The 20,851-nt window shown below is 41.5% G+C and overlaps 1 protein-coding gene across 1 annotated transcript; it reads left to right on the forward strand.

Annotated features, from left to right (window-relative positions):
* The first annotated feature begins 4,355 nt into the window (after positions 1–4,355).
* engl (endoglin, like) lies at positions 4,356–20,034 on the forward strand. The gene is made up of 17 exons (XM_013270169.3): positions 4,356–4,630; positions 6,210–6,324; positions 6,802–6,974; positions 8,658–8,795; positions 8,877–9,051; positions 9,316–9,487; positions 10,927–11,071; positions 11,312–11,504; positions 12,091–12,260; positions 12,363–12,518; positions 14,215–14,295; positions 14,389–14,640; positions 14,801–15,295; positions 16,731–16,872; positions 16,947–17,048; positions 17,298–17,405; positions 18,311–20,034. The coding sequence occupies exons 2-16, from the start codon at positions 6,255–6,257 to the stop codon at positions 17,402–17,404; spliced, it is 2,571 nt and encodes an 856-aa protein (XP_013125623.1). The 5' UTR covers positions 4,356–4,630; positions 6,210–6,254; the 3' UTR covers position 17,405; positions 18,311–20,034.
* Positions 20,035–20,851: the final 817 nt, after the last annotated feature.

Genomic DNA, 20,851 nt, shown 5'->3' on the forward strand with positions numbered 1-20,851 from the left:
CTTTAAGATAAAGTCCCATATTTTTTGTAGCTTTTTGAAAAGATGGTGTCTTATTCTCAGCAATTTTTTCTAATTATTGATCTCAGAGTTGAGATTTAATTCTTATATTTAGCTCAATCAAGAAAGAAAGAAATCAGACTCTTTCCTTGTAATAAGTCAAATTTTCTTCAATTAAGCATAAATTTTAGACAGTTTTGTCTAGTTAAAAGGCATTGATTCATTTGCTAGTTTTAACAATTCTATCCAAGCAACTTTTGCTCACCCCACTGGCAGATTTTTTTCCTCAAAACAAGAAACTATCGTCAGATTTAAGAATATTTGGTTGTTTCAAGTATAACTGTTTTTGCAGTGCAGGATCTCAGTCAGGGTGGTACACTGGAAAAACTCAAAATCTTACCAAGTATATTTGTCTTGTTTCTAGTCAAAAATATTTAATCACAGCATTAACAAATATCAATGAGATCTTAACAGTTGGGGATTTTGCTCACAGATGTATATGACAACTCAGGTTTGTGGCATTAAATTTGTATTGTAATTTTAAAAATGTAATACATAGGTCAAGGTCAAGGTCAAATTTATTCATATAGCACATTTCCAGACAGACGATGCTGCACAAAGTGCTTAACAATATAAAAATGTCATTAAAAAGAAACGATGTAAAACAATAATAACAACATAAAACAATGATAGGACAATAAAAGAATTAAAACAATAACTAAGACCAGTAGCGGTTTTTGATATGGGCAGTTGCCCAGGGCAGCATCGTGGTGGGGGCAGCATCACGGGCATCTCCAAAAAAAGTTGCTCATACCCATGCTGCCCCGACATCATGCCAGCGCATTTTGGGGATTGCATAGGCATCGATTGGTGTTCGCATGGCCATTTGCTAGGAGTAAGGGTGCCCTCCATTTGCGAGGTGCGCCTGCTGCTTGCGGCACAGGGAGGAGAGGGCGGGCCGGCGGGGGATGCTCTGGGAGGCTGGAGCAGCATCTAATAACCAACCCACAAAATAAAAAAAAATTTAAAAAAAACAACAACAAACACGAGAACACCAGACATTATGGTACAGACCTAATATTTGTACTGATGTTTTTTCGAAATTCTACACAAAAAAGTGAGCGCGAGAGCCCTCGGTGCGCCTGCTTGCTGCTGTGCTGAAGTCAAAGTAAACTTTATTGTCATCTCCGCTACATACAGTCCAGTATATAGAGAGACGAGACGACGAGGCTCCAGTTACAGCAGTGCAAGTAAACAAACAATAAATATAAGAAAAGTAAGAAAATAAATATACACTTTAGGACTCGGGGTAAAGGGATCAATAACAATTTAAAATTTATAATTTACAGTTTGATGATTTAAAGTCTCACACAACGCGTCGAAAGGGGAGGAGAGCCGGCTGCTTCCAAACAGAGCACATGTCATTTATAATGTTATCAATCCAAGCCCATTATGTATTCATGATTTGAATCCTGGGTTGTGTTAAATTGCAGAAATAAACCCTAGACAAAGTGAATCTGTGAACTAAGGTGTAGGTCTATTAGGTGATGCTGTGGTGATCCTCGGGTTGGGGGATGGGTGTTCATACTGGAGTGCAAAATTAAAACCAATGAAAGATGGACAAGAAAAGTTCAAAGCCATCAGGTGCTCAGTTTAGAAAAAAGAGAAAAGAAGAGGAGGAGAAATGAGCAAAAGTTACAGGTAAGCAGATGCGTCACTGGATAAGGGCAGGTCATGTATCCTGAAACAATCAGAATCAGAATACTTTATTAATCCCTAAGGAAATTATGTGGATTACAGTTGCTCCAAGACGAAATGGTAAAAATAGTAACAGTAACAGACTAAACTCCAAACAATACACAGGGTCAATACTCGGATACTCCCCAGAGGCTCCAGACTTTTACATAAAAATATTATATTCAGTCCTGTAAGTTATATATTTAAAAATATATGATCCTCTCTGGTTACTCTGGTATGAATAACTCTGCATCACTTTATGGTAAATAACACACTATCTGCAAAAAACTGTGAAAGAACTCCAGATGACAAGTTTGTAGTTCAACATACAATTGACGACCTTTGACCTTCATCATGTTTTATTAAACTGTGTTAGAGAAAATCTCATATGCTCTTCATGCAGCTGAGTACATCAAGTGTTTAAAACGGAAGCTGTGCAGGTCTGAGATCAGCAGCTCTGTGAAACACCAAACTGAGGTCCTGTTAATGCTGATATATAGTGACACATGAGTGATTAAACCTTTTGTTTTTTTGTCTTTAACTTTATCAATAAAACAGCTGCAGCTTTCACTGACAGCACATGTGGTACTTTAACCTTTGTACTGTTTTCATCAGTTCATTTTGCAGTTAACATATGAACATGTTGGATGATCTGTCTGCTGTCACTGGGTGGTGCTGAGGTCTGAATCTGAGGGCAGCTCCTGTAATCACAAAGAGAACAGAACCATCAAACTCAAATATAAATTTTATCCCTCAAAATTGAAATAAAGCTGATTCTTCTGTCCTCACACACTCAGGATCTGAAGTTCTTCTCTTACATTTTTTCAGTATTACAGTACACTACAGTACTTTAATCCATAGTTCCTGATTAATGAGGAGTTACTGAAGTACAAGCTTTTAAAAAAGATGTTACTGTCTTTACAGATGTGGCAAGAGACTGAAAACATGCTGTTGTTTGCACATATTTAATAATCAGCTCTGCACAGGAGCTGCAGCAGGGTGCAGCCTGTTGTTTTTAAAGTATAATACTTGTAATAAAAGTGCAGTAACAGTAATTAGTGACTGAGTAGCCCGGGGCGTTTCTCTTGATTTCTTTAGTAAATTCATTCACCTGCACAGATTAGCTAAACGAACCCTGACAGCCGAGTGCTCATTTTAGCTAGCTAGGTCTCAGGACCTAAGGACGGTAGTTACGGAGTAGCTTACAAACACGTTTAACTTACCTGAAAAGTGCAGCGGGGCCTCGGGTCCTTCTGTCGGGTAGTCCAGTTTACTGAAGAGCACCTCAGGCTGTCAGGTTAAAACGGTTTTCGTAGCGTAAACGCTGGCCCTCCTCTCAGAGCCTACGCTCTATCTGCTATTCCCGAACAGAGATACGCAAGTTTCTCCGTGACTGCAGCTGTCAGTCAAAGCTGCTATGATGACGTTTCACCCCAATTTAACATCACTGCGGTAGGAATTAGAATCAAACTTATGGGAAAGGAGACCCCTTGGACATCAATCAGCATGATGAGAACTATTGATAACAAAAGAAAGAATCTTTTGAAAAAAATTATCTAAGGAGAATAAATTTATTTTAGTCTGACCCCAGTCCCATCCGCTAACATGGAGGAGGCGGGGTTTATGACCTATACTGCAGCCAGACACCAGGGGGCGATAGAGACGTTTTGGCTTCATTTTTGGGGAGCTGTCGCGTCGTCCATGTTTTCTACAGTCAATGGGAGAGAAGCTGAAAAAAAGCGCGAGAGAGGGTGAGAGAAAGAAAAAAAAAATACGGCTCCCAATAAGGAGCCGGCTCTCGTCATTCACTTCAAAGATCGGCTCTAAGAGCCATTTCGTTCGCGACCGACACATCACTATCCCATAGCAACATTTTTGGCCAGAAGGCAAAAAAACTTTATATTGCCTGTTCAACACCACACTGCACAGCGAGCAGGCTCAGCAGTGATGGTGGGGAGACAAAGATGGAGCTGCACTGTGAGTGCAGTTCTTATGGTCTTCAGGTGAGCAAAATCACAACCGTGACTATGTATGCTCACTGTTACCACTTCTTTCCACTTTGAAAGCCAAGAAAAAACAACATTTTACCATCAACACAGTGTTCCTAAAAAACACAAGCCCCTGCCCATCCACACATAACATAGATGATGAACAAGCTCTGACAGGCTGCTTATTGGGGAGAAGCTGCTGTGGGCTTTTACTGGTTTGCTATCATGTTTTCTTTAGAAATCTGAAACCGTGCTGAGCAACGGTGGAAAAATGTCTGCCAGTTAATGAAGAAGACATGCCAGTTAACTTGTGTGTTTGTGTGTGTCTGATTTTTTTTTAAATACCCCACCACCCTCCACCCCGCCTCCCGGTATCACCCTCACATTTCCCCTGCCAGTCAAACTCCTGAGGTCCACCCTGGTCCTCCTCTTTCCCTCCTTTTCCCTCCTTCTCTCCCTCTACTCCTCCTTCCTGTTACCATCTACGTTTGGAGACGTCTCCAGAGCCTTTTATTCCTCTCCTCGCCGTCTCTCTCTCCACTCTGTCACACCATCCCGCAGTCCCTCCCATTGCCCCTTCAATTGTGTCTTTACAGCTGCCCACCCTCCGACACCCCTCCCCCCTCCCCTTCGGTATTACTCCATGTGTAAAATGAATTTCACCCGGAGAAATCTATTTCTTACAAGGCGCACCTCAGCGGGCTAAAGATGACCGATGGCCCGCACAGCTGAGAGTTGCACTTTTTTCCCCTTATTCTTATTTCTGTATTTGGTCGGTTTGACATGTTGAGGATGTGTGATAGTGTGTTTAGGAAATGAGAGGGGTGTGCGCAGAGTTGTGAATACAGTGAAGTCTGAAGCAAACAGCTGGACCAGCAGTCAGCCTGTCCCTGCGAGGAGCGCCGCAGGTGAGTGACTGTATTCACCCCAAGAGCGCAGACCGCTGGAGGGGAGAGAGTTTTTAGGAATCCTGCAATTTCCTGAAGACTCGACTAGCACGACTTTTCTGTCAGGAACTTTCTTGGAATTTAACAGCTGCCACAAAAATACAATTATGAGAACACCAGTCTCCATGCTTCACTATCTTAAAGCATGAATCAAGTTAGCAGCTCTCACACAGAGCGCTGTTCAGGATGTGTTGCATGATTTCCTGAGCAGTATGGACTGCTTCTCAGTAAATTGGTGGACCATGCATGGATCAGACTGATGCTCAAGCACATTCTGCTCCATGTCAGCGCATTTGTGCGAGCAAAAAGGGGAAAAAAGCTGAACAGAGTAAGTCAGGGGTCAGTGCACTTAAGTCAGGATGGTTCGATAAAAGCTTTGATTTCATAAAATTTGACGAAATATTTTTATATTATTTAAAAGACCGAAACTGTTTTTTATTGTGACATTTCATTTTGTAAAAATCTTTCCCGGAGGAACATGTTTGGTTGATTGGTTGTTAATTATTGCTATTAAATGTTTTCTTCTTCTTTTTTAAACCTGACACTTTATTAGGTGCACCTTTCTATTCAGCAGCTTTCTGCCGTCTGAACTGCATGAAGTCTTCATGGCAAAGATTCAACAAGTTGCTGGAAACTCAGAGTTTTGGGTCCATATTAATGTGATAGCAACAGCTGCTGCACATCCATGATGTGACCTGATGGTGTGTTATCCCCATCAGGTGATGGGTACATTAACTTTTTATCCTTGAAAGCCTACTAAGAGTAGCCCTTGAATCTCTTTTCTGAGGCGGGCAGTTTTTGTTATAGACTGGGCTTGCTTCAGAAATTATTGAGGGTGGTCTCTGCCTATGCAACTACCCTTGGAAAAACACAGAAACTATTCTAATGATCGTCAAACAACATCTTTATTGATATTAACTAAGGTGTCAAAACTCATCATTAAGGGTACAGATGAGTTCCTGTTTATGTGGGAGAGAGTTGTAAATTCAGAGATGCTATTACTCATGCCTTGATTGTAAAGCGTGGTCGTTGAGTTATTGTCATCTTCAGCTTGAAACATTCTGGCTATTCTCCTCTGATCTCTGACATCAGTGAGGCATTTTCTCCCTGAGAGCTGCCGCTTTCTCTTTCTCGGATCATTCTCTATAAGTCCTAGAGATCATTGTTTGGGGAAATCTTTGCAATACTCAAACCACACTGTCTGGCACCAACAACCATGTCAGTGTTACATCAGTCAGGTTTCTCCCCCAGTCTGAAGCTCAGTTTAAACTTCACCAGGACATCTTGACAATGTCTACTTGTTGCCATGTGATTGGCTGATGAGATATGTACATTAACAGCCAGTTGAACAGATGTCTCTAATAATGTGTCCAGTGAGAGTATATCAAGGTTGCTTGCTTTTTTCAACCAACAGTCCCTATTTTGATCATTACTAATCAAGCTTATCTGAAGTTTGTCTGTTCTGGCACAAAACAGGCATACTGAGATAACTCTAAGTTAAAAATCACACATAAACTGCATGTTTGATTGTGTTTTTAAGGTGTTACACTGAAAAGCATTCGGTCAGTCTGGTGAAGAAGCTGTCATGATGCCTTCACTGTCTGGACTTGGATGGACTTTATTCTTCCTCTCTTTCCTCTTGGAGCACCCGGAAGGTAAGTCCAACGACACCCAGCAGGAGACACAGCAAGAGATGTATTTATCTTCTAGACCAGCAACAATAAGGACTGTGTCGTGAAGACATAGGGAATTGTAAATGTGGTATTTCCTGTGCCCAAGTCGAAGGTCTTTCCTTGAAGTGTCAGAATGAAACTGAAAATTGCTACATAGTTTTCTCTTGGACAAGTTCCCATCCCCCCAGGCGGGGATTTGTGCAAATGTAGAAGCATCAGAGTACTGTGTCACCCACACATTAGAGGGAGAGAAAGGAGGAGAAGAAACACAATGAAACAAGGAGGAATACAGACGGAGAGTGTGAAACTCAGTGAGGCCTGCATGGGGAAGCACTCATGTCTTTATTTGTTATTTTACACAGTGATCACCCTGCTGCAGCAGATATGAATGTACTTCCTGTGCATATATATTTCAGGTTTAACACATTTTGTAGTGATGCATGCACTGTTCCTCTCCAGCTCAGAGTGGAGAGCCGCAGTGCTCGGTCGCCGGTCCAGTGGGCGCTCGACACCCTGTTCAGGGTCTGCTGGAAAGGTTCGAGGCAGGCCCCGGCTGTGCTGCTAGAGAACGCGGAAACAAGGAGACTCATGTCATTGCATTAAGAAGAGTGACCAACAGCCCAGAAAACAAGGTAGCCGGCTAACGATTACTTAGCAAAGACCAAGGACCCCGGCTTCAGGAGCAGGGGGGCTTTTATTTGAGTCCGGGTTTAGCTTTAAATTTCTGACTCAAATAAGCTGTAAGAAAGCTTGAAAAAAACCTGATTCCAGTCACTTGCTTATTGATTGTAAACCTTCCTAAGAGCAGAAACACACATGAACAATAAGGTTTCTTTGCCAAATGCTTTCCTTTAAAATGTGACGATAATGTTTAGTTTTAAACATCTCTACTATCTCAAATAAGCATTTTAAATCCATTTAATTCCATTTACATCACAAAGACATTACCTGCAGAATTTCACTGTAGCACCACTGAGCTTGATTCTGTTATAAAAAGGCAGATTTTATGGGAAAACATCAAAATACATAAATAATAGTAAGTCTCAGCATGATCTTGTGGACATTTCTTTATAATAAAAGTCACAACAGTCTTGAGGGAATTTCTTTAAATATGGCACAAGCTCTCACTGATGATTGATGATGATAGTTTTATTTATATTGTGTGAAATTACATCTACAGTCGGCTCTTTGTATGGGAAGCTAAAGACCCCACAAAAATACAGAGAAAACCAACAATCAGATGACCCCCTTTTGAGGAAATGCTTAATGACAGTGGGAAGGAAAAACTCCCTTTTAACAGGAAGAAACCTCTGTGACTGTTTGGGGGAAGGAAGAGGGTCAAAGTTCCATGAAACCTCATGTAAGTCTAGAATGACTAATTATGATAAAAATGTAACTGAAATGTCAAACACGATGAGGAACAGACGATTATTTACAGGCTTAGTACACTGTGACATTGGAGATGTACACTCCCTCCTCCTTTTATTAGGTACATCTTGCTACAACTGTGTTGGACCCACCATTGCCTTTAGAGCTACCTTTCTTCCTTGAGGCATAGCTTTAGCTTTAACAGGGGGCTGCAGAGATGTTGGTCCATATTGAGACGATAGCGTCACACAGTTGCATCTCTGATTCCACCACATCCCAAAGGTGATCTTTTGGATCGAGATCTGTGACTACAGAGTCCACGAGAGTGTAGTGAACTGACTGCCATGTTAAAAAACACAGCTTGAGATGATCTGAGAGGAAAGAAATAACTATATTGTACGTAGTTGTAAGACATGTGTGACTTCTGGGTAATTTAGTGGGAAAACAAGCTACACTAAAATGAGGAAGCCTTGACTCTTACAATAGAATTATTTCTTCTTTCTTGTGAAAACTTGAACTGCTACCCCTTTATTCTACTGTATCTGCTGGGAAGCCTGTGTAGGTACATATAATTACACTGTCATTTCAGGTATAATACAGTGAAACTGACTGGAATTACAGGGGAATTACACTGTTAGTTGTGGGTCATATTATAAAGTGCTACCAAACATCTTAAGTAGCGTTAGCTTCCCAACCAAAAATGCTGAAATGTATTTAATTGCTCTAGCTGCTTACACAGCCACACAAATAGAAGACTAACAAATAAGTTTTATTTTATTCTATTTGTTACATTTTTATTTGTGCAAGTGCTGTAAATGTGTTTGGTATATTTTAAGTTAGGTTTGCTACATGTGGTTAGCTTTGGAGCTACTCTAACTGTCTGAAGTACATTTACCCTTTAACGTGCTGAACGTACAGCGGACTGCCTTTTCCTCTCCTCCCTACAGGTGACAGTGCTGATGAAGCCTCTGTCTCTGTCTCCTTCTCCTCTGAGGGTTGTCCACCTAGTGCTCATCTCCAAAGTCCCAGTTACCTGGTGGTTGGAGGCCGAGAGACTGCCCTCCAACCTCCCGATCCTGGTGCAGGTCAGTCAGTGTGCAGAAAAGCAGTTTTGATTGGGCGCACAATGCAGTTTCATTCATTATATATTTGCCTTCAACTGCTAGGTGTCCTCAAACGCCAGTGTACAGTCCAGCGCCCTGCGTTTGCACGTCCAGACGGTGCATTTGTTGCCTTTTCGTCCCCGTGCGCTGCATCGCTGGGCTCTGAAGCATCATGGCAACCTGTCCTCTCTGACACACTCATCACATGGCAATCGAGTCTACCTTCAACTGGGAGAGGGTGAGCCACCAAACCCACATCCCTGTGCTCAAAAATCAAATTTAGTGGTGATTTTGTATTTAAGCTTTGCAGTTTTTATACACAAAAATATCCACAAATGAAAAATAGTTTACGGTAAAATAAACAAATGATGAATCCAAACATCTGCAAACATCTGGCGGCTTATGAGTCTGATGAGTCATTTCCCCTCTTGCTTCTACCAGACTTTTGCATTAGGTCAGCTTCCATTTCAAAACTTTCTCTTACTTTGTCTCCATATTACAGATCCAAACCTGCCTGCTGTGTGTCAGCTGCAGTCCATGTTCATCTCTCGCAACTACATGACCTCTGACTTGCAGGCACAGGAAGTGCACGGTTGTGCCCACTTGCATGTAGGCGGGGCTAGCCCTGAGGTCCACGTAATCAAGCTCCATTCATCAGGCTCAGGCCTCTGTGGGTGAGAACAAGCAGCCTCTCGATGTCCTGGCAAAAGCAGAAATTAGCATCTATTTACAGCCACGTAAAGTTAAACCCAAAGCCTGTATATAAATGATGGTAGCCATTGTTTTGTGGTTCTCTGTTTACCATTTTTTATTTTAGCATTTTGGGTTTTTCCATCTTGCTTTTTCTAGGCAGAAATGATGATATTTGTCAGTAGGGGTGGGTATCTTCACTGATTTCTACAACTAATTTCATTCTAATTCACAAGGTCCCAATTCGATTCAATTTTGACTCAGTCAGAAATATTATAATTATGATCATTTATCGGTACATATCCATATTTTTATATGTATGTATAAAAAGAAGGCTGACATTTGTGAGATTTCATCAGAGTCATCACAGCAGATGCCTTTGTGTCAAAGTAACAGAGCATAAAACACAGAAAAACATGAAGGAGATTTTCCTGGCCTGGCTTTTTTTTTTTTTAGCAGATAATCGCCTTAAAAATATTCTGCAGAAAATTAAAAGCGGAAGCAAACCGTGAATCAATATATATGAAAATTACCTGATGTAGGTTGAGCAAAATTACAGAGGTTTTATTAGAGACACAGCTAAGCGTTTTGCAATTTGGCATATTTTGTAAAAGTTTAAGTTTCTTTGGTATGAACATCAGAAATGAGGCTTTCTTGTCTGAGGTTATTTTCAAGAAAAAACAACAAACAACGTGCAACAGCGCTGAACACAACAGTCGACTGGTGCGTAATAAGGAAGCGAATAATGCAGAAAACCGAGATGTGAGATGGGAAACTGTTCTTAAAGTACACTGAGAGAGAGAGAGAAAGCTGTGCAGGAAGTGGGATTTTATCGTAGTGGAAGCAAAACAGCAAAAGTAAGAGGGAATTAGTGACGATGTTTATCGAACGTGAAGCGTAGTTTTGATCTTCTTTTGCTGCTGGTTCAGTGAATTTTGGTCGGAAAGTGACAAAACCTGCAGCATCAGAATCTGTGAGATGTCGGCTTTCAGCACCGTCCGTGTACGTGATGTCAGTTGAACGATCCGTGCTTTGTGTTTACGTCTTTTTGCAGAATCCGTTTCTGCTCTCATTTGCTGTTTTAGCTGTTTGGTGGTCGTTAAAATCATTTTGTGGGCTTTAAGCTGAGATTCTGTTGTTTCTGGCAAAATACATTTATATTTAAAAATCAATTCAGGATTTCATGAATCGATATTGCTTTATTCGTGCTAAAATCAATTTGAATCGGGGAAATCAATTTTTTAAACCCACCTCTATTTGTAACTGGTTTAAAGTTGGGTAATTTGACATGAAACGTTAGAGTCGCCCCCCAGTGGTGATTCAAGGAACTGCAGTTTCTTTTTTTTCTGTACTAGTTCAAGTATTTGGCCCCAGATGATGCCGTTTGGGTTAAACGTTGTTTTCTCTGTCCACTCTTCATCAGCTCCATGCAGGTAGAGGTGACTGTATCACTTGCGCCTCCAGTGGCCAACTCAAGAGTGCACAAGATTGTGTTGATTCTCAGCAGCTCTGTGCCCGTCAACTGGGCCATTACTGCTCATGGCGTCCAGGGTCGCATCTCTGTTCATGTAAGGGCATCAGCTGTCATTTACATCACCATCATGGTGGAATTTGTTTTGTTTTTTTAACACACAGCCAACAATAATCAAAGGATACGAATCATTCTCATTGTGACCAAATCTAAAAAGAGCTGGTCCTAGAGTTACTGGCCATAGTCTAAAATACTTTATTGTATTGCTCTGTGCCATAGTGTCCTTGACTCTACTTGATCTTTACTTGTATTATGCTTCATCTTGCTGTCTACACAGTCCTCCAACAGCGTGTCTCCACCCTACCCAGCTGAGCCTGGCCTAACAGTGGCCAGCACACTCGACCCTGACCTGTCTAGCATCTCTGACCTTCTCCTTTGGGCCAGTGAGAGTGGCTTCACCACGGTGACCTCATACACTGAGGCCGACCTGGCCAATCACTTTGTGATCCGGCTGGCTGAGGGAGAAGCAGGTCGGGACTCTTCTGTGTCTGAACCAACACGTTCTCACTCCCAAAGCGTAATATTGACAAATCGCCAACATGTTACGCTTCCGGGCACCCAACACGTCCCTAAATGACGAGATCGGAAAAATGAGGACACATGAGAACCATTTGGAATCAATCTACACATGTTCGTTCATTTTGCTTAAATCGCTTTGGCAAACACTATTTAACATTATTAAAGTGCTGGTTAAGGTTAGGGATAAGGTTATGGTTAGGGCTGAAATACATGGCTGGGACGTGTAGTACCCCAGGACCGTAATTCTACTGGATTTCACCCATAACCCGGCATGTAGGTCAACTTTCGCGTTCCTCAGCCACGCCGCGGGACGTGACAAATCGTCAGGATGTTACGTCTCAGGAGTGAGAACGGACTGTATGAACTGAACATTTGAATTTCTTTTTTTCACTCAAAAGAAAGTATATATCATTTGTTTGGTCTTTTGTCACTTAAACTATTCCATAGTATTTACTCCACATAGTATTTACAGCTGAATGAAGGATTTTGATGTGTGAGTGAATGGTTTTATCTCTTGATCTCCTCTCTGTATCACAGATAAGTTTTCAGTGACGAATCCACTGGTTGCGAGGCCTCCTGAGGCAGAGGAGCGCAGGTTGAGGCAGTGGCTGAACGGTGGCGGCAGAGCAGGAGAAGGTCGGGAGGGTTTCACAGTGAGCTGTGAGGGCGGACGCGTCAGCGTGACGGTGGACAGAAGCATTCTGCTGGTCTTAACTTTTTTAAAATCTAAATTAGAAGCAGTTACAAACCTAAAGCAGCTGTTCACACTGTGATATTCTGTAGTGCCTCACATCAGTGCTCTCTTTCAGAGCTTGTCTGTCCCGGTGGCTGCCGTGACTCTGCGTGACCTGACTTGCCAGGCTGAGTCCAATGGGAGCCATTTCCTTTTAGTGTTCCCAGTCATTTCCTGTAGGACAGAGGGCCTGCTCCTGGGAGAGCCTAGAGGGGTGCAGTACAAAAACACGGTGAGATAAGACATTTCGATAACAAAAAAAAAACATTGAAACTTTGGAGAATTTTCTGTCTTTGTTTGTTACTTAAACCCTAACTTTGCTCTCTATATCTTCTGTCACACGAGGAAAAGAATGATACAGATCTTGTCTTTGAAAAAAATCTGCATCGCTGTGGATGTAATTCAAAACAAGCTGTCAAAAAATAAATAAATAAAAAAAATCTGGAGGGAGGAAACGGGACAAACAGGAAAACGTTCAGCACACAGTTAGGAAAGCGTCTGCGTTCAAAACAACTGTACTCATGGTACAGGAAAAAAAGGCATTTGGTGCATAACAGCCCCTTGAATTTGTGGTAAGTGGAAGTTGTCCTGGTGAGACTTGCGACCCAGGTCATCGTGACCAGAACATTGCTGAGGTCAAGCCTAAAATGGGTGTTTGCGCAGAGGCAAATTAAGTGAGAGCAAATGTCCCCTCAGAGGCGGGAGGCTGGATGGAAACATGATTGAAAAACAGACAAACAACACAGGCTTAAGGCAAATGTGCTGAAGCAGTGAATTCAAATTATGTCCAAATGCTGAACCCACAAGCAGTATGACATTTATTACTGTAGAGGTGGAGCTGGTGAGGCTGACTTGGCTGGAGATTGTCAGGCAGACTGCGGGTTAATGCAGGTGAAGAGGCAATCTGGGCTAGTTTGCTGTTGAGGGTTAGAACTCGGGCAGGGAGGCTGAAGAGCTGATGAAGCAGGCGAGCGAGCTTCAGCTCATCTGTCCTTGTGTCTCTTCCTTACCATACCATACTATACCATAATTATTTATATAGCACTTTAAAAACAACACATGGCCCACCAAAGTGCTGTACAGCAGAAATATAAATAAATACCATAAGAATAATAAATACAATAAATAAATAACAATAAAATAACTGTCAGTTTCCCACTGAGTCCAAGGCCAGCTAATAAAAATTAATTAAAAATGAGTAAAAATGAATTAAAAACCAGTAAAAGGATTTTAAAATAGATCCTAAATTCAATTGGAAGCCAGTGTAATGAGGCCAGAAGCAGAGTAATGTGCTCAAATTTTCTTTTACCAGGTAAAAACCGTGCCGCAGCATTCTGCACCAGTTGCAGGAATGACAGAGTGCCCTGGCCAACCTCTATTAAAAGGTAGTTGCAGTAATCCAAGCGTGAGGCTATAAAAGCATGAATGACAGTTTCCAAGTCATGCCTGGAAAGAAAAGGTTTAACCTTCGACAGACGTCTGAGGGGACAGGATGAAGATTTCACCACCTCATTTACGTGGCCATCAAAACAAAGTGCAGAGTCGATTTTACCCCAAGATTAGTAACCGAGCTCTTCAGGTGAGGAGTCAGAGCAGCAACGTCAACATCTGGGGTACCAGAGGAACGACTGGGACCAAATATAATTGCTTCCGTTTTACATTCATTAAAATTTTAAAACTTTAGAGCCATCTTTGACTTAACATCGCTAAGATAAATCAAGCAGGAGTCTAACCGAGGAGCTATCAGAGTGACTGAAAAGGTAGATAAAGCTGGCAATCGTCAGCATACAGATGAAATGAAATTTCTTTTGTGAGGAAAACACCACCTGAAAGACTCATTTTCATAGTGGAAAGATGTGCCCCAGGAGAAGGAGGGAAGACTGAGAGTGACTCTGAGTTTGATTTCTCTGTTTGTGCTTTTTGACCAGCTGTTACTATGGAGGGACAAACCTCAGACCATCCTTTCACTCAATGAGACTGAGAAGTCCAAAGGTCCACTTGGCATACGTGTGAGACGTCTGTGTGTCTGTTTAAATTCATCTTATATTTTACAGTTTTCATGCAAGATTTTTCATACATAACCTTGTGCTGTTTTCTTTCAGTTCAGCTGCTTTTCTGCTGTCCCTGGCCCTCCGAGCAGCGCTGCTGCTAATGAGAATGTAAACACAGTTCAGACAGAACTGGTCCCCTGGGTGCCAGAGGGCTTGTGGCCCACCTCAGACCTAAGCCACTTCCCAACACCCAGACACAGATCTGGGCCTGTTCTTCTTTTGCAGCTTTTTGTCACAGACAGCTACGAGCAGAGGCGGATTGGTCCGTGTGTCATCACCGCTGACCAGCGTGTCTATGTCCAGGTCTTTTTCATGTCTTTTCTCTGCTTCTATTTGATATTGTCGTGTAAACTGTCGCACTAACTTCTTCACAGCCTATTTTTTAAAATGAATCTAATGAACATGAAGCTACCATACTTAATTATAACTATGATGTATTCTGCATCATTTTTTTCTGCTGCAGATTTCAGCTAAAGCACCTCTCGCAGATGTCGTGGAAGTGAAGTCATGTGTAGTCTCTTCTTTCTCAGACCCCAAAAAATCGCCTTTCTGGACTGTGATAAGTAACGGCTGTTCCTCTGACCCTTCACTGACCCTCAGTGCGAAGTCAAAACATGAGCAAGAGGAGACTGAAGATAACGTTGAAGCAGTAGAGGAAACGGAAGAGACAGAGGGCCTGGGAAATGGCAGAATTTATCAAACAGGTGAAAAAGCAGAAAGTGGAGGAGGGAGAGACAAGAGGACCATGAGTGTGGGAGAGGAGGAGGAGATACAGCCCTTAAGATTCAGCTTCATTCTACGACCAGTTTATAACGACTCAATGCAGTTCCTCCACTGCAGCCTTCGCCTCTGTGTCTCTGACTCAACTAGAGGGGAACCCATGAAGGAAACCATAAAGAATGACTGTCAGGGCAGGCCACGCATGCCTCTGCTTCTATCTAGATCACCCGGGCATCAGGTAAAAAAACCCAGAAGAAATAGCAAATAAATCATCTTGTCAAAAGCACTAACATGAAACAGGGAAACTGTAGCTTGGTCATTTGTATAAAGTGCCTGTTAGGCTTCTCATGGAGCGTTAGATGAGAAGATTAATAACCATTATTTGTTTGAAAGGTCACTGAGAAACCTAAAGCTAGGAGCCAGTTAGCTTACCTAGTCTTAGATTTTAAAAAATGTAGGTAAAGTGAAGCGTGTTAGCCTTCACACCAAGCTGTGCAAGAAAGTAGGTCAGCTTTATTTAAAACAATAAAGAGCCAAATATTCACTAAAAACATGTTTGAATGTGCAACCTTATATTATAGTTTGGTAGTAGAGTCATGGTAAAAACCAGGACACCGTTTTGTATATCAGGGGACATAATCTGGTCCTTATCAGGTCCTAAAGTTAGATAACCTGCAAAAATCTCAGAACCTAAGACTCTGCGGGACTCAGTTAGCATATTAAATATTACAGTTCATGGCAGTGCAGCTAGAAAAAGACTGAATAGGTGTGACCTGTTTGGAACACAAACATGGCAGAATGACTTGGGTTTGAAAATTTGTATCTGAACAAATCAAAAGGCCTCTGGAACAATGTGCTTTGGAAGGACAGGAGCAAAGTAGAGATGTTTGGCTATGCTGTTTGGTGAATACCAAATCCCTCATGATTTGGGTTTGTTTTCCAGCATGCTGTAGTTACTGAGTCAACCATGAACTCCTCTGTATCCCAAATTGTTCTACGGTCAAATGTTAGGCCATCTGTCCGACAGCTCAAGCTTCACCCAGACTGGGTCATGCAACAAGACAATGATTGCAAGCACAGCTGCAAATCTACAACAGAGTCGCTGATGAAGTAAAAAATCAAGGTTTTGCAACTGCCCAGTCAGAATCCAGACCTCACTCTGGCTGAAATGCTGTGATGGGGCCTTAAGAGAGCTGTGCATAAATCAATGCCTGCAAACCTCAGTTAACTGAAACAACTTTGTAAGAATACAAAAAATATTATTATTATACCAGACTGCCTTGAGACAACTGTTTTGATATGACACTATATAAAAAATTTGAATTAAACTGAAAAGATGATTCCAGAAGCTAATGAATTATGGGATATACTCACACAGCTTCAACATTTAATTTTCTGATTTTTGTTGAATAAATAATGACACAGATTCATATGTCTTGTTTTGTACTTCTGAGGTTATATTTACCTCATTTCATACCTGCTGAGGACCAGAGTATGTTTAATGTGCCCTGATGTATAAAACTTTAGAACTGAAACAGGGTTTACTTTCTTTTTACAATTGCTTTATTATTATTTACGCTTTTTAACACTTACATTTTCCTCTGATATCATGACATTGAAAGGTGAAGCCAGTAAAACTAAAGCATAAACCTTTTCCTGTATTCCCATTTCAGTGTGAGATCAGAAACCTCTCCAGACCCATGGTGGTCACCCACCCTATTAGTTCACTGTCACCTAAAATGAGGAACCCTACTGGCCAAAGAATCAAGAGACTCAGCGTCACTCCGCCGGCCAGACCAGAGCCGGAGCACAGCAGTGAGTATCATTTACTGTATTTTGGTGATGTTACTGTCTTTGTGTTTAAAATATATATCACACTCTGTCTCTAGACCAGGCGGTGGAGACTGGACCAGTGATGGGAATCGTCTTTGCAGCCTTTGTAATGGGTGTCGGTCTGATGGGGGGGTTGTGGTGCATCTACAATTATACAGGTAATGAAGGCAGCTTGTGATCAGAATCTAAAACATATGTTTTGTGTGTGTATTGTTCATTCGTCTACCTCACGTATTTCACATTTTCAGTTTGAAGGCACAAAAATGAAAGCATATTAATCTGTGGATGTATTCACGCTGCTAAATTTGCATCGTGTGCTTTGAACAGGGAGCAGTTTTAGCAGTAAACCCAAATTAATTTCAAAGATGAAAAACAGGATACACCATATTTTCTGTATTATTCCACAGCGGAGCGGCCAGCATCTTATAGAGATCATCTAACAGACCAGACTCGTGGAGAACACAACATCTGGAACCCGCCTTCAGTGTCTGATCAGTCCTCGAGCTCAGTGTGAGGTAAGAGCTGATGGTGAAGGTAATTCAAAGGGGAATCACTAAATGTGTTACACTGTGTCAAGCACATATTTTATTACTGTTACATTTCGTGAACATATTCGGATTAAACTATCACGCTTGCATCAAAGGTCTTGAAGAAGAGAGTGCCGGCAGTGCAACTTTCTAGTTTGAGGGGGAAATATAAACCTTGGTCATCACTATGAAGTTCACTGGGTCTGTTTTGGGGGAACATGTCATGTGGAGGAGTATACTCTGAACAGGTTGCCAGATCATGGGAGGGTTAACACAGAGAGACACTGATCCATATTTACAGCCAATCTAGAATCAACAGTTAACCTGCATTGCTGTGCTGAGGATTTGGGTCAGCCTAATTTCTGTTACTGTCCAGCAGTTTAATGAAAGGCTTACATGCATGGAGATGCTGTATTTAAGGAAAATTCCATAATTCCATCAATTTTGACAAGATCCTCCACACCTCTGGCTTAAATGCTGCTCCAACCATGACAGAGCCTCCGCCGTGTTTTACAGATGGCTGTGGCTGCGTTCAACTTGTCCAGTTTCCTCAATTTTTTTGAGGACACACTGCACACCATACTGAGAAATCCCAAGTATTTGTCTAATAACTCTTTGGGAATGAGCTTGCAGTGGCATTTGGTAGCTTATAAACTCTAACTCTGTTTCACTTAAAGAGGTGTGCATCTACCGCCGTGCCGTTGAACTGTACGTCTTACTCCAGCTGGGCTGCAAAGACCTAATGTCAAAGCTGTGCATTTAAAATAAACTGTTGTGGTTAGAAGCGCCGTCGTTTCCAGAAAATATATCAGCATTATGTCGAGCACCTGCAGATTTCAACTTTGATATGCCCGACAGGTCTGAAAAGTGTTATTCTTTTATCTCTTTCTCAGGATTTCCTCCTGCAAATCTGAGAACGGAGAAGTGGGACAGAGGTTTCAACAACTTCTGTGTGTGCAGCTGCCTTGCCTCTCTCTTAGTGTGTGTGTGCGTGCATGTGTGGGCATTTCTCCTCACGAGTGCGGCTCGTTGCCGTGCATCCGAAATGTAAGAGGACTGATACTGTATATGCTAAAGTGAATACAGCGCCACTTATTCATCGCAGCCAAGAGTCAAGAGTTTTGACTCAAAGTGAAAAGGAGCTTCTTTGTCTTGTGTGGTGTTGTCAACCATGATGCAGAGTCATTTCAAAAGCGGCAGCCAATCATCACATGTGGAGGCACATATATGAATCTGACAGAATCTAAACATGGTCGAGCAAGTCACTCTGAAAGCACGTTAACGTTTTTACCCACATAGAGTGAACGCGAGGTCAAAGATGAGGTCACAGTGTGCCGGTCTGAACAGTCAGCTTTTTACACTTGTTCTCATTATTTATGTTGTGAATCAGCTGGATGTTAAAACTGCATTTATCTGTGTGCGAAATCTTTTGTGTATGTGGGAAACATAAAAAGTATTAAATGAGCTAAAATCTGTCTCAATCTTTCTCTCTCGTGAGTGTCTCAAAAAAATGTAACCATCTCAACTTTTTCTCACAAAAACAAATGTAAAGCAAGTTCTGAGCATAACCATAACGTCAAAGTCATAGACAAAGACATGCTTAGCAAAGCTTAAGGGAAACATGCCGTGGCTGATTGTTATCTTTGGGTTTGAAATAACAAAAGTAACACCTTTGACAAAGTTGTGCTGATTTATTTTGAAAGGTGCAGTAACCTTAATTCTGTCTTTGAAAACTGAGACGTGTTGCTGGGCTGTTTCGCAGCTCAACCGGAGACGGGACAATGATGTTTACATCCTGCAGTCATCACAGAGATGTAGTCAGCATCCGGGGTGTGAAATGTATCTCTGTGCCTTGCTCAGGGGTTCAGACTGTGGCCGATACCGTGCAAAAAAGACCAGACTTGTTTCCCCATTTTTGATGTTTCAGTTCAAGAAATACCATGAATTTGTTGTGGTACTGTGTTCTGTGTTTTGGACCTTTTGAATCTTGTTAAATTTATTTTTTGATTTTATAAAGTTGGTTTTCTTGTTTAGTTCTTGTCACTAGAAATGATAGTTTGGTCATTTCCCTGTTATATTATTAGAGGTCTATGGGTTAGTTTTAAGTTACTTTAGGGTTATCGGTTTATGTTCCCACTCCAATGCCCTGCTGTCTGTGGTTTGTTGCTTGGTGTCCCCTCCCGTCTGTCATGTCTCTCGCCCTGTCTCTCACATCCTGTCTCTGTGCTCTCCACGTTCTTCTCCCTCTGTTTCATCCTTTGTCTCCTCCAGTCTGTCGTGTGTTTCCATGTTTGTTTATCCTCTTGGTGGGCGTGCTACTTCCTGTTTTGGCAGTCCCTCGTCTCATGTGTGTGTTCAGTTTGGTTTCCCCTGTCTCGTCATTCCTGATTTGTCCCTCCTGTGTTCCCACGTGCTTTCCCTAATCACCCTCACTGTGTCAGTTCCCCTTTGTCCCTCGCCGGAATGTCAGTTCACCTCCCTCCATGTTTCAGGTTCCATGTTCTATGTTCCTAGTGTTTACTTTTGCCCAGTTTAGTTAGTCTGAGTCTCCTTTTGCCTTTTGTTTTGTATTCTTGTTTGGTTTTTCACCCTTCCTAAATAAACGCCTCACTGTTAAGTCCCGTCCGTCCTGTCCTCTCTCCAACACCATCTGCACATGCAGAGGATGACACTATTAAGCATCAGGGAAAAATGGTACGCAGTAACTTAACAGTATTGCACTTATTGGAAAAAGTCTAATTGGTAACATTTTATAATACAGTCAGCAAATTAGGATGGAATTTCCCTTTCATTAAATGGAATCTCGGTGTATTTTATTTGAAATTATAATAATGCAATGTACTAACCTACTGATACTTAAAGGTAGGCACACTAGAATAAGGGGGTAACAAGTCAGGTTTTTACAGGAAACAAAGCAATAATGATACTCGAACTCATTTGAAGTAGTCTGTAAGTAGTGTCAAATTCTTGGTACTTTACAGTGAAGGAGACAGAAATGACATTGAAGTAGTTTTAAGCACTGTGTAATATCTTGATAATTTTCTTGAAAAGCATCTTACATTGTACGCTTCCCTTTTTGGGAGCTTTAGCTTTGCCTAATTTTCCAGTGTTTTACAGGAAACACTCATTTTGAAGGTTATGTTTAAACAGTCATTACTTACTTACAAAATTACTTAAATTTACTTACAGTATAATAAATTTCTTACCCCCTTATTCCAGTGTCACTGCCTTTAAGCTTTTGTAGCTAAATATAATCAGATTGTAGTTTTAAATAAAATACACTGAAATTACATTTAACTACAGGAAAATTAAGCCCTCAGTCTACTTTGATATATTTATTATTGTCTGATTTGATACATTTAAAAAAAATAATAGATGCTCTGTAGGGACAGACTCCGAGCTTAAAGACTCGTCAGCAGCTCTCATTTCACGTG

Source organism: Oreochromis niloticus, linkage group LG4 (assembly GCF_001858045.2).
Source record: "Oreochromis niloticus isolate F11D_XX linkage group LG4, O_niloticus_UMD_NMBU, whole genome shotgun sequence".
Taxonomy (NCBI): domain Eukaryota; kingdom Metazoa; phylum Chordata; class Actinopteri; order Cichliformes; family Cichlidae; genus Oreochromis; species Oreochromis niloticus.

Excerpts from the sequence above, each read along its gene's own strand:
- engl (XM_013270169.3), top strand. The coding sequence starts at position 6,255 with ATGATGCCTTCACTGTCTGGACTTGGATGGACTTTATTCTTCCTCTCT. Across the intron at positions 9,052-9,315 it reads CTACCTTCAACTGGGAGAGG|ATCCAAACCTGCCTGCTGTG; the intron begins GTGAGCCACCAA and ends TCCATATTACAG. Across the intron at positions 9,488-10,926 it reads TCAGGCTCAGGCCTCTGTGG|CTCCATGCAGGTAGAGGTGA; the intron begins GTGAGAACAAGC and ends ACTCTTCATCAG.